We start from the raw sequence: 14,756 nt of genomic DNA on the forward strand, positions 1-14,756 counted from the left end.
AATTGGGCACAGCAGTTGCTTTTGTGAAGAACAATATGGAACTGTGAAGAAACTGCAGTGGAACCGCCGCTCCCGCCGAAAACCGTCGTTACCCGCCAAAAATTTTTATAAAACAAAGTTTGCTCAGATGACTGAAAATTGTCTATTATAGCGAAAAAAAGCAAAAAAATCGGCGAGAAACGGCGGTTTTCGGCGGTAACGACGGTTCCGCCGCCGTTTCTTTACTGTTCCATATTGTTCTCCACAAAAGCAACTGCTGTGCCGAATTTTATAGCTGTAACTCTTTTATGGGCCGAGATCATGCGCGTTTTACTTTTGGTTTCAAAAAGTGGCACATCCGCCTCCCCCCTTTCATTTATCCTACCTGTTAGCCGTGGTATAGTGTTTAACTGGTTCCGCCACGCCGAAGAAAAACAGGCCAGTGCTGACACCACAGCTAAACAACATGGCAAACCAGGTTGCGTTGTTGTATTCAGGTACACTGTCATCCTGAACAATTTTCTAGTCAAGTCATAAAAACAAATTTAAAAATTTAAATATTAAAATATCCAGTGCCTATTGAAAATATTGAAAAAAATCTTTAATATGAGAAATCAAAAAAGTTAAGAAAATCCTAATAAATATTGTTTTAATATACACTAGCTGCTTCGCCCCTAGAGGCCTCTAGTGGCACTTGAGGAGAGGAGAGTTGAATCCCAAAACCCTTTTTTCGAATTCATAATTTTTTTGAAGCAAAAAAAATTAATTGAGGGAAAAAAAATAAAAATCTTTTTTGAGAGAGTAATTTTTTTAGGGGCGATTTATCTTTGGAGGGAGGTAGTACCCTCCACCAAAATAGTTATAAACCTTTCCAGGACCTATGAGAAGCTACCATGTGAAGTTGAACCCGATAGGTTCAGCGGTTAGCGGTACAAACAAACAGACAGATAGATAGACATCGTTCTACTTTGTATTTTAGATTTGATAACGTTTCAAGAAATAAAAAAATCTTTATAAAATGGCTTCATTTATTGCAATATTACAATGATAATAAAATACTAAACAAAACTGATATTAATCTTTACCTTTCCAAGTTTGAGGTTGCTATACTTGCTGAAGTATATTACAATAATAAAAGCTGCCCAAACATCCTTAAAAAATAGTATTGTAATTATTAATTAACAAGGATAATAACATTAGTTAGCAGTGATAAACCATAAATATATGTAATACAAGCGGTTAAGCACTTAATTTTAAATAGTTTTAAAAACCATGCCCTATAAGAAGCTTTACATTAATGTAGAAAAATATAGTTTCAGCGGTTAGTGATATCTTCAGCTACAGAAAGACATACAAACATCATGTTGAAAATAGAACTTCTAGGTTTTTTCAATTTGTTTTGTAAAATATTTTTTTTATGGGATTTCTTAGTTTTTTTTCTCCCCCATTTTTTTGCTTATTCAATCTTTATCTGTCCAGTTATCCCTTATCCAATATGCATACCTGTGATCCAATATAAAGCCAGGTGAAGCTCTTTCCAATCCAGGACTGCCAGGTCCCAAACTCTTTGTTGGCCTTTTCAGGGTTGGCCATGGACCAGGATACAAATACTGAATTAGTTTTCATTAATTGCAATTTTGATTTCTTCTTCGTTGGCTCTACAACTTTGGGGAGTTGAGTTCAAACGTTTAATTAAACCACTAATTGTTATCTGCAGAAATGGTAATTTTGTGTAATATTATTAGGGTACATCAATTTATTGGCCATTGTCTTAGCCCCTTAGATCCCTAGAATACGCCCTATTTTTTACTTTTTATTTTTTTCAGGGGATATTTCTCTATGAAGGCTTGAAGTACCCTCCCCCAAAATAGAAAAAAAACTTCCCTAGACCTATGAGAAGCTACATATTAAATGATAACCATTTCGGTTCAGCGATTAGCAAGATCCTTGGGTACAGGAAATTCTGTTACTTTTATTTAAAGATATGAGGATCATGGAAAGAAAACAAAGTAGCGGGTTTCGTCGTATTTTCACAGTAGCTTTTGATAGGTTATTTAAGGTTAGGTAAATGTTAATGATTGTCACGCAGGTTTGGAAAATAATGATAATGATATGATAATAAGGCTTTATTCATATGCAACCTACTCTCGTACACTTATACTTGTATAGTAGCTACATTTTATCAATTGGACTAATTTTCAGTGAAGTTGGATGTTGTTATATGCAACTCCCCCTAATCACTACCCCCCCCCCGCCCCCCCCCCCACCCCTTTAAAATTTGCTCTCGGGGAGGAACTTTTTGCGCTTGAAGCGCAAAAACTAATTCTATTATATAAAATAATAGGCTTTTTGTCTGAAGCTTAATGTTTCAATAACTACGGAGCTGATTGACTCCTCCATCCAAGGGAAGCTTCATATAAGTCCCGGGATGGTTTTAGGCTATTTTAGTTTTATAATATAGTCTTAAGATTGCTTTAGGCTATTTTTCAGTCATTCATCACCCCTTTGAATATAAGGCTCCTAGATGCTAAAGTCACAACTACTAATACTATTAAAAGCTACTTACTGATTATAATTATCAGAGAAGCAAAGGTAACCACTGGATTGAAAGCAACTTCAAAGTGTTTCCAAATTCTAAAAAGATAAAATAATTAGATTCAATTAGGGATTGTTGCATGCATTTTTGTCCCCTTTCGAGTTTTGTATTAATCTAAATTGATTTACCTAGTACCTGTTCATTGGAAAAATAAACTTCGAGAAGATCTAGATTCCTACTTAGTAAATAAGTGAAGAAACAATCCGGCCATTTATTGTACACATTTTGGCACGCAATGGCACTTATTTTTTTATTGCAAGTTATATATAAATATCAGTATTTCTCAAGATAATGCTAGCTTTCGGGAAAATATATCGTGCAAAAATTTCGTAACTCGTCTTATTGGAATTAATTCCCACCTGACTCAGCCTTAACATATCTCCTCCTTTTCCAGTATGGCTCCGAAACCGATTAAAATCCGCTGGATTGGAACCAGTTAGTTAGTTCGTGCCTTCGGCATCTCGGGTCAAGCAAAACAACTTGTTTTAATTGTACATTTTTACATCTGCGGAAAGCTGTTTATAATACTAATACGATGCGATAAATAACTTATCACCTGTGCTCGGATTTCCATTTAATCCAAAGACTTTTGTCCTCAATTTTCCTCTCATTTTCTGTATTTTCATCCTAAAATAAGATACCTAAATGTTTTATTTCATACCATTCCCCATATATCATTTTGTTCTATCTAAAGACAAGAACAACTCTTTGATTTCACAACCTTTGTTTAAAGGGGTAGTTTCACGAAATGCATTTGAACTTAATTTAGTGAACCGCATATTTTTTGCTAGTTAATGGGTTAAACTATATATATATGGCATATATTTGAAAGAATTTAAATTTTCTACCACGTAGTTTTTAAAATGTCAAGACTTGAAAATCGTCCTTTGGTGATATAGGCAATTTAAAAAGACGATTTTCAAGTCTTGATTTTTTATAAACTACGTGGTAGAAAATTTAAATTCTTTCAAATATATGCCATATAAATGTAGTTTAACCAATTATACCAGGAAAAAATATGCGGTTCACTAAATTAAGTTCAAATGCATTTCGTGAAACTGCCTCTTTAGGATTTTCCAATTTTATTTCGCCATTATATGAATAACTTTATCTGTGAAACACAAGAAAAAATTATGGTTGCATAACTCTTAAATAATTGTTAGCAGCAAAGCTACTCTGTATAGTAATTCGAAATTACCTCCCGTCTTTCTGGCTGTTTGTAAGAAATGAGGAAAACAAGATTTTCTTGTTGCTATTCAAGTTAGAACATAACATAAATTGGTCATGAAAAAAAATACCTTTTTTTATTCCAACTGTTAAATTGTTTATTTTTGTTATTATATATCTCAATATTACTGTTTACTTTACTGTTTTTTATTGCTAGCGCTACCTTTTGACATCATTGTCCAAGTTTAAGGTACATTTGATAACAATCTTAAAAATGAAAATAAAATATGTAAAACACAAAATTAAATCTATTTCCCAGGAAAATTGTTTTTTTTTAAATTCAAAAACAAAATTTATAATATGATTAATACAAGAACAAGGATGAAAACATTCATAAGTAACAAAGAGAAATAAATATCATTTAAATATTCAGAGTAGAGATAGAGACAAATTAAGTGAGAATATAGGGTCAAGCGGGGCATTAACCGGTAAGGGGCATTACCGGTAATTTTTTACCCACCTTCAGAAAATGACATTTTTCTCCATGTTTTAATCGACTGACAGAAAAAAACATCAAAGCAAATTTGTTCCTTATTAAATTGCCTACAAAAAAGTATTAAATGAAATTTTTGTGAGATGAATGTTAAGGGTACTTTTTGGGTCTCAAAGTCGGACGAAAATTTTTTTTCTTCAAAGTTTTTTTCACCTTGGTGTATAAAGATCGACCTACACAAAAATTGGTAAGACCTAGAACTGATCCGTAAAAACCTTTTGAACTAAAGATTGCCCACTCTTTCTAAATCCGTTGAGAGCTTAAATGTAGAGTTAATATTTTTTTCAAAAATGACCAAAGTTCGCGCGGGGTATTTTTCGGTAACGTCGAAAAAAAAATTAAAATTCGATTTTTAAGATCAATTTTCAGGTTTTCTTTGGTAAAATCTAAAATTCAATATGGGCTTTTTAAGAATTAGGCCAAAAAGTGAATAGAACAGGTTTTTTTCATATAAAAAAATTTAAATTTTATTTTTTAAGAAAATTTTTGTGAAAAAAAAATCGAAATTTCTCGTCTTTAAAAAAAATGATTTTTGACATAGAAGGAATAGTCCGATCTTTATGAAAATTTTTGTGGATAATCCCTATAACCTATACTAATTATGAATATTTATGTTTGACTGGCCGTTTGGCCGTTTTTCATCGATTTTTTTTAGGTTGAAAAGACGTTACCCACAATGCCCCACCGTGGGGCATTTATCGGTAATTTCTTTGAGTCCAATTATGACAAATTTCTAAAAGTCCTAGGATAACGTCCTATTAGGACCTGATAGTCCTTTCCGTAAGCTTTCTAATGGTCTTGGTCCCATTTAAAAATATTAATATTTACCCCATTTTTTTTACAAAAAACCAAAAAAATTACCGGTAATGCCCCGCCTCACCCTATGCTAATTGGTTATAAGAAATCAATAATCTTAATCATAAATTCCAAAAGTCTATCTTATTTAGTTGCTAAGTAAAATCCTTAGATACCCTAACTCCCAAAAGCGTTATCCACGGATAGACTGACAAAAAAAAGTTAGAAAGGGGATGTGAATTTAACATTACATTTTAGCCATTAAAGTAAAAGAATAAAGGGGACAGGGGTTATGGAATCCTGTGCCAACTTCCCATTGGATCTTTGAATACAAACCAACTAAGCCCAGTAGTGTTAAAACAGCTAAGTTGCTAAAAACGAGCAGAACGCAATTTGCTAGCAGACGAAAAGGTCCCTACTACCGAAACCAGGTAATTGTCTGGGTTATACATCTACATGATACATTCATTTTTTATTTAGCCATTTATCTTTTTATAAATCAGAGTATCAAAAAAATGTCATCGGACAGACAAAAAAAACCTAAAGAGTGTACATAAATTAACAAAAAATATAAATAAAAACTTTAAAGCAGCTGCGCTGCTGTCAAATTATTTGTTGCCAATTTAAATTATAGTTAAATCTATTCAAAACCACGAATGAAGGAATAGTAAAAAAATATTGCGATGATGAAGCATTTTACTTTGTACGCTGCTAGCCCTCAGCATCTGAATATTCTCTGAAAAGTAGAATTCATTTGGTTCAGAGGTAATGGATAAACGAGCTGACCAACAAATGAGGTCCTTATCAGCAAGCTAAATTTACAACAAATATTCCAATGTCAATATATCCACGTATATCCTATATCTATTACAATAAGGGAAGCTTTAATGAGAAAAAAGGGGAAGATGTTTCTATTTATCTTATTCTTCCTCGTATATAAAATTAATTTCTCCTTAGACATTAAATCTAGGATTTACCTATCCTATATGCCTGACGGAAACTTTTGAAGCATGAAGAAAGGATTTAGCTTATCATGATAATATCTTTTCATTCCGAGAACTTGGTAAACATGGTATTTACCAGAGGAGCGTAGCTTCTCTTTTATTCATTCCTTCAGTTTTCAATTTCAAATGTTCTAATGCAATGAAAGTAGATGGATGTAAGTTTGTATAGGGTAAGTGTTTGTTAATACAAAGTAAGATCTCGTAAACGGCAAGATAAACTATCTGAAATGTTAATTTTTGGTGCAGGTTTTAAGCTGTTTTAGTAGTTTTGAGCGCATATCTATAAAAGGAGGCTATAGCACTTACACATCCAGCAAATTTACAGTTGATGTATTTTTGGCAAAATGTTTTCTTCCTTTTTCTCATGCCATAAATACATCCAACACAGGCAAAAATACATCCAATATTTTAATACATGTGTCAAAAATACATCTGACACTGGCATTTACACATCCATACTTTTTCAATTATATGTCATAAATACATCCAACACTGCAAATATACATCTAGATTAATTTATAAGAATATTTATTTATTTACAATTAATTAGATTTTGTACAGTATGTATAGGTTAAAATTTTTGCCCTATTTTAGTTACTCTCTCCCTATTTACTTTCCTTTTTCTCAAGATGCTCCCTACAAAACATCAATACATTTGCGCAGGTGGTCAAATTGTTGTGGATGAAACCACTCAAGTACATTCCCTGCTATTTTTAAAAGCGAAGCTTTTCTATAATTATTAAAAGCGAAGCTTTTCTATTTTTAGGGTCGGTCCGTCGGTCCGTCCGAGATAGATAGCTTTTTTTATACATAAAATATGGCCCAAGAGGAAAAGATTCCTACATTATTTTTTTCTTATTTTAAAAGAAAGATAGGTATTAATTTTATTTTTGTCTAAACTTATAATTTTATGTGAAATCTATTGACAATGTTGTCCTAGTGTGTTATGAAGCAAACTAAGCATATTTTGATATGGAAGTATTTTTAAAGTACCTATATGTTTACTCAGGTTTTCTATGTACTATCACATGCAGGGATCTAAAGGGATAAGACAATCGCCGATAAATTAATTTACATCCCCAATAATGCTTCACATAATATTCCTTTCTGAAAATTACAATTAGTGGTTGAAACGTGTGGACAATTAACTAAATGAACCAACTAAATAAAATTCAATGAAAGGATTTGGGGACTAATGTAATAAATAGCCCAATGTCCCCTCCCTCCCCGATTAGTTGACACATTATAATAAGCGGCGGCATTGCAATTTTATATCATTAACAATTTGTATGTTCCTAGTAGCTTCGCCCATAGCCTCTAGGGACTTTGCTCCAAGAGATTTGATCAACCTAATTTTTCGTATTTTAGATTTAATTAAAGAAAAATAAAAAAATGTCAAAAAATAGTCAACCTAATTATTTTAATTTTAGTTTTAAAAAGAAATTTTTTTGGGGGGGGAATTTTTCATTTTTTGGGGGGGTTGAGGGTTTCCTACCCCTCAAGAAAATAGTTATAAACCTTCCTGGGACCGATGAGAAGCTACCCTGTAAAGGAGAACCCAGTCGGTTCAGCGGTTAGCGAGATCCTTAGGTACAAACAGACAGACATCGTTCATACTCATAGCTCATATTTTTTGTCCCAAGCTAAAGAACTGTGGCTACCGTAACGAATTTGCATGATCTAATGGAGACTATAATTTTAGCTAATATTTTGACTTATATAATTAACAAGGAACAATCACGTCCACAATTAGCGCAGCAACGTATATTCAAGAGGGTATAACTATCAAACGCAATTTTATCTATAATTATCGGTTACGCCCCTAGAGTCCTCTAAGGGCACTGGAGGAGTGGGCGGAGTAAGTTGGCTATCCAGTTTTCATTTTAGTTTTGGACGTGGTGTAGGTACCCTCCTCTTAAATAATCATAAACCTTTCATGACCTAAACAAAGATTTACTGTAAAAGAGAACTATACCCCCTCCCCTCCAAAAGAAAAACAAACTTAGGGACTGACATATCTCTAAGGGATTGCCTCTAAATAGCTTAAAACCATTCAAGTACTAATAATTAAAGTATCTGGATTTTTTGATAACTTTGTACATTAATAAAGTACCTACTTTATTACGCTTCTAATTGAAAGGAAAAATTTAAAATCAAAAGTGAAGATAAATTAAAATAAATTATCCATTTAAATCTTTAAATTAACTTAAAGGTGAAGGTAAAATTTATTATTTAAATTCACAAGTACGCTTTAAATACATCTAAGGGAGAAAGGGCAATGGTAGATAATTCAATCTACATCTCAATCTCCCCCATTGATGAAAATTTTGATACACATTTATTGAATATATAGGGACTGTGGAGTTTAATTTCGCACCTTATCCCTAAATCCCTGGTAGAACTGAATTAATATCAGGGAGGGAGGGGCATTAAACTGTGAATTACACTGGTACCCAAAGATTTTTAAACACATTTCATTGTTTGTTGGCTCAATAACAGTATTTTCATTGGTTGGTTTCAGACTACCAGTGTCAAAACTTTAACCTTGAGAAGGGGAAATTTTGGATATAATAATTGGGGATGTATATATATCGGCCATACTCTTATCCTTTACCTTATTTCTTTTTTTCAATAGCTGCTACACGCCTAGAGGCCTCTAGGGGCACTAGAGTGAGGAGGGGGTGAGTAGACCCCAATAAACCCAATTATAGAGTAGCTGCTGTTAAGGTGTATTACTTGGATTTTGCACCAGATTTTCATGTACTTTGAAGTCTGAGAAAGTGATAATTGCAACTGGCTAAAATAATGATACCCCTAGCCATCACCTCCCCTCTACTGGATGCACGAATTGACCAACAAATGAGGTTCATATTAGCAACCTAAATTCACGAAAAATTTTCCCCTGTCAATACTTCCACGTATTCTATATCCATTTACGTACCAATGAATGAGGTTCATATTAGCAACCTACGTACCTGACCGTGTACTGGATAGGGAGGGGGATCACCTCCTCCACTGGACTCAACATTCATCTTGGCATTTACGTAATTCTGAAAAATGTTATCCTTGTTAAATTCTAAGATTTCTACATTTTAAGTAGTTTGTTAGCATGGCCTTCTGTTCCTGCTTTGCCCCAAGAGGTTTGATCAAACCAATTTTTCGTATTTTAGATTTAAAAGAAAAATTTTAAAAAAATGCCTTTGGGTGGGGGGGCGGAAGTCGACCCCACTATTTTAATTTTAGTTTTGAAAAGAAAAAAAATCGGGGGGGGATTTTTCATTTTTTGGGGGGGTTGGGGGTGTCCCACCCTCCCAAGAAAATACTTATTAACCTTCCCAAGACTTAAGAGAAGCTACCCTGTAAAGGAGAACCCGATCGATTCAGCGGTTAGCGAGATCCTTTGCTACAAACAGACAGACAGACATCGTTCTACTTTGTATTATAGATTACTATAGATATAGAAAAAGTGGATATTGTGTGAGATTCTCGCATACCCTGATAAAATGTTTCCACCAGCTGGATAAAATAACGATAACACCCTATACCCCCTCCTCTTATGACTTTACCCCATCCCCTTCTCTGACCATGGGGGAAAGTATTAGCCAATAACTAAGGACTAAATTAGTAACCTAAATTGATGACAGAAATTTCCCTGCCACAATATCCACATGTTCTATATCCATTGTTAATACTAATAAATATTTTCGTATGGATATTAAGCATGCATTTCTCATTGTGGTTCTACTTGGAAGTAGATGTTGTAAATTGGACAAAACACCGAGGAAAAAAAAGCTTTAATATTTATGTTCATCTTGAAGCAATTGTTCCTTAAGATAATTAAACGGCAATACCTTAATAATTAAATCAATGAATATCAATCTAAGACAAAATTGAAGCTTCCAAAAATTAACAACACAACATTCAGTTACTTGTAATTGCCCTTTGCCTTATTCCTTAAGATCCATGAAAATTATAAACACAAAACTTGTATCCATTTAGTTATTATATTCACTACTATTTGATTAATATGTTGACTTCTTCATAAAAAAACTATTACATAATACATAATTACATACTTAAACACATCGAACGGAGACATTTTAAATTTCTTTTTTTATTACAGAGCTACTCTGTAATTTAGGGTTGTTTGTCAACAAGTTCTTATCTTAATTGAAGCCTTTCTATAATTCAGGCTATCTGTGCATTAAATTTAGAATTCACAATCCTATAATATATGTACATTGATTTATTTGTCCAAAGCCAAATATCTCGAAAAACGATGAGGGGATCTATTTTTACCTATTTTAACGATCAGAGCTATCCACTATGGAAGGACCGACTGGTTCTTAATAATGAATAGTTTGTTAAAAAAAAAAAACATTTTTAACAGTGATTTAATATTTGACTCATTCTTTAAAAATTTAGGTGTGTTATTTTTAAGAATTTTTATAATGTTTGTTATTCTTTATGATAGAGGCACTTTAGGGATTTGTTTACTGTTTTTGAATAATATGTCCACAGCTTTTCATGGATTTACTTCCAACGAAAATTTTGAAACACTCTTAAACTTGAGGGTAGTGTCAACTTTGTAAGAGTGTAATAACAATGTTTGAGATGGCCACCTAGGGAAGTGTATTTATCCACAATATATTTGAATGGGGGGAGGATCCTTACCCCTTTCATTACCCCCCCCCCCCCCCAAAGCACAACTCTGCTTCACAATAGGACACTAAATTTACGCTGGATTAAAACCATTTCTAGAATATAAAAAAAAAACATAAATCATAAAAAAATGTAACATAAATTTATATTATTTGAAATAATCATTCTTAATCGTTGCAATATATATGTTGACTCTGTCCCTTCTAGAGTAATTTTGCAGTTTCTCTTCTCTGTATTATATTTACTGTTATTTTTTTTGAAAACATTAGCTTTTTTTGTGAATTAGATTGTTATTGTTTAAATTACGTACTAAATAAAAGACATACAATGGGGGGTTTAGCTACATTTAATAAATCTAAATGGATATATCATTACTTAAATCTTTTTTTCAGGTTTTCATGTTCTCCAATAAAGTGAAACATGCAGCGGGCTAAAATAATTCCCCCTTTCTACACCCTTTACCCAATATTCTCCCCTCCTACTAGATAAACGAACTGACCAATAAATGCGTTCCATGTTAGAAAGCTTAATTTACATTTTATCCACATATATTTTACAAACGTTAATATAATTTAGCAAGTTTGAAAATTTTGTTACCACAATTGCGTTATGGACAGACAGACATTGCAATTTATAGCGAAGCCACACTATGGCCGTGCAGAAAACGGGTATTAACACCGCTGTATCTTTATCTAAATCCCCTTGACAAATTCTGTGCACGCCACTGAACCCTGATACTAAAAAACTAATTTGATTGTATTTGAACCCTTTATTGTTCTTGCTTCCTTTCTTAAATCATAACCTGTCACCTGTTAAGGAAACAGGAATAAGTAAATTGAGGATAATTAAAGCATCTTACACATGGTTTGAAGCTATGTGTTTTGTGAATGTAGAAGTATTACATAAATCTTAAAAATATTCTTATAGTTTTGATGTAAAGGGTTGAATAATTGATACCCTGTAAACTTTTTAAAACTTAAATACCTAAAAAATGTTTTATCATTTTATAGAAACCAATTATTATGGATTAAAATCCAAATGGATATAAAGAATGTTATTTCTTTAAAAAGTTGGTAAACATTTCATAAAAAGCAAGGAAAAGTTCGCTAATGTTAACAGGGAAACAGGAATTTCAAGGGAGTTCAAAATCAGAAATTTTTATTGAGTATATATTACACCTTCGTTGGCTATACACATATTGTTATATCGTCATTTTCATATTAGCGTACAAAAATCAGTGATTCATATAAACATATAAATTAGTGGCTACGCCCCTAGAAGCCTCCAGGGGCACTTGAGAAAATAGTCTAAATCCACCGATGGCTTTTATATTGCTTCCCTGGAAAGTTCAACCAATTAGGATCAGTATTGTTGAGATCTTTTAACTTGAAACTAAGAACCTTATTACTTTATAATATAGGATATTGTTTGTAGCTTTATTCTTATTTTTAAAGATATAATTGCTACTATCATTTCAGAATATTTCTGTTCTAACTGTGATCATGCAAAAGCATAATTGGTCAGTATAAAGTGACTGATTCTATCAACACCATCTCTATCAACATTGAAAGCCTGTCTTGAGGTAGTATTAATACATTTTAAAATTTATGGATTAATCCTGACTTAAACAAGTACAGATTTTAGTTCTTTATGTTATTTCAAGTATAGTATTTTCCCTGCTATGGTCTGTCTCAAGCTTGTTGGATAGAAACCCAAAATAACAGTTTTTTTTTCTTCCGGTGTAATTTGTATTCCATGCTGTTTTAACAGAATACAAAATCATGTTGTCAAACAATAACTTTCACAGTAGTATGGAGTCCTAATAAACTTTATTCAGGCGAGGCCAGTTTAGACAGAGAGATACTCTGTGGTTTTATATTATTTTATTTAGATATGGCCTCCAGAGGAATAATCTATTTAAATGACTCTATTATAATTAAATATATTTTAAGGATTGTACCCAAGCAAGAATAACCAGAAAGCACTGCTTCTCACCCCTACGGCTCATGGTAAACCATCATTGGTCTAATAAAGAAGATTTGCTTTTCAACTCTTGTTTTCTAATACTCAACAGGCAACCAGCATATTGAAGGTAAAAAAAAAGGATAGTAGTGTGATGTTATAACATCATTAAAGGATAGTACTCAGATTTGTATGGTAGACATATTTAACAAGTTCCATGTTTATTTGTGTTTACCACATTTAAATTATTCTAGAGTAGGTCCGCTCCTATAAGCTGTTAAGGAAATCATTACTTAGTTTTTTTCTTTACAACTTGTTTCTTTCCTCTTTAGCATATATAGTCTAAAGACCATAATATCTCGTTTATTCTATGTCTAGTACATTTAACTTAATATAGAGTAGATTTGCTCCTACAAGCTGTTAATAAGGTCAATACTTAAATTCATCAGCTTTGTGTTGTTTTTACTCTTTAGCATGTGTAGTCTAAAGACAATAATCGCTTCGTTTAGTCTATGATTATTACATTTTAAATTATTGTAGAGTAGCTCCGTTTCTGTAAGCTGCTAAGAGTCCAATACTTAAATTTATCTGTAAACCTAACAGTAATCCCAAAAGTTTAATTCACCTTGTTCTTATCGAAAATTAAGATCTCTAGCTATTACCAATTATCATATTTTGTTATATATGATTAATTGTAGAGCAGCTTCACCACTAGTCTAATACTTAAAACGGTCTTTTATGTCTAGTTCGAACACCACTGGTTGGAACACACTTGCTGAAGCTTCACCATTTTATCGTTTATTTTATATGTTTATTATTATATGCTTTATTGAATAAAATTGTATTTTAATCAGAATTTGTAACTTATTGATTATTTTTATGTATCCACCCCATTTTAAATTGCATTGATATAAACTCTCAGTAACGTCTGCTTAGAGAACCCAACACTATGCAGACATTAATTAGCAGGGAAATATGGATAGGAATTAAATCATTATGGTTAATTTTCTGCTTGTGCTTGTTATGAAGAAAGAAAGATTTGTAAAACCTTTCAATTTTTTATTTATTTTGCATATCCCTGTATTTCGTTTGATACAAATTCCAATTCTAAACCTCATATACATGTCATACAATTATAATAATATCAGGACACGTATAAAGGGAAATGTATAAGGTAGATTTTACAGAAGCTAGGGATTAAGGGGGCATATCTTACCATCTTTGTCCTGACTCCTATCTATGTGATAAATATGATATGACCAACTCTTCTGTATGTAAACTAGCTAAAATTACTTAACGAGTATTTCTAATTATGAATATAAAAGTTTGGTTTTGTCCAAATTGTGTAAAAATTCGTGGAAATGCCACCCCCCCCCCCCCCCCCATTTCTTCGTTTTAGTTCAACCTTCGGCAAACTCTCTCAAATCAAAATTAGACCCTTTCAAACTTTTTGAATTTTTTGGGAAGGCCAAAGCCTCATGGATAGGGCCAACACAGAGTTAAGTTTGTAAATAAAAAGGTTTTAATGTGTGGTGTTAGGAGGGGGGGGGGGGGGACGTTTATGTATTCTACTCGTCGGCTATTCCTTCTCCCTACGTTACAGAACCATTTTTCAACTTCCCTTTCCTACATTATTCTCTTGGTCAGAGGTTCTTAACCTTGGAGACCTGCTGCGGATATACTGTCTATTTCCCCTCTAATGCTAAAGTAATTTGTACAATATAATATACTTTTTGTTAAATCCTAGCCTGGGGCTTTCTTTGGGGGAGGGTTAAAAAAGGAATTTGCTATTAAAAGGTGAATCTTTATACAAACAAACATTTAATGGTCGTACTATCATATTTGATAAACAAGGATGATAACATCCACAAAAGCGAAGCTCTGAAACGGTAGGACAAACAGACATTAACACTTGTATAGTGTCAGAACTGAATAATCAGAATATAAATGAATAAGAGTCAAAGCAAAATTGTGAGTAAATTTGTTGAATAACTGCTTGATACAGGATAATGTTTATGGACATACTTACATTCTTAGG

General features: G+C 32.6%; 1 protein-coding gene and 1 long non-coding RNA gene across 2 annotated transcripts in view; one reads left to right on the top strand and one right to left on the bottom strand.

The window, feature by feature from the left end:
- Positions 1–9,164, bottom strand: part of LOC145331861 (trimethylamine transporter-like) — a 50,188-nt gene extending 41,024 nt beyond the window's left edge. Inside the window, exons 1-6 of the mRNA XM_080176707.1 lie at positions 9,070–9,164; positions 3,132–3,202; positions 2,546–2,613; positions 1,483–1,589; positions 1,065–1,130; positions 365–489 (exon numbers count right to left, since the gene is read on the bottom strand). Of these exons, the coding sequence (XP_080032833.1) occupies positions 365–489; positions 1,065–1,130; positions 1,483–1,589; positions 2,546–2,613; positions 3,132–3,202; positions 9,070–9,126 (494 nt within the window). The 5' untranslated portion in view covers positions 9,127–9,164. The remainder of the gene's footprint in view (positions 1–364; positions 490–1,064; positions 1,131–1,482; positions 1,590–2,545; positions 2,614–3,131; positions 3,203–9,069) is intronic.
- A 2,836-nt stretch (positions 9,165–12,000) lies between these two features.
- Positions 12,001–13,571, top strand: LOC145331657 (uncharacterized). Its single transcript, XR_013883825.1, has 3 exons — positions 12,001–12,338; positions 12,709–12,848; positions 13,465–13,571. It is a non-coding gene; the product is annotated as an uncharacterized LOC145331657 (long non-coding RNA).
- Positions 13,572–14,756: the final 1,185 nt, after the last annotated feature.

Source organism: Acartia tonsa, chromosome 11, assembly GCF_053477335.1.
Source record: "Acartia tonsa isolate MP-2025a chromosome 11, ASM5347733v1, whole genome shotgun sequence".
Taxonomy (NCBI): Eukaryota; Metazoa; Arthropoda; class Copepoda; order Calanoida; family Acartiidae; genus Acartia; species Acartia tonsa.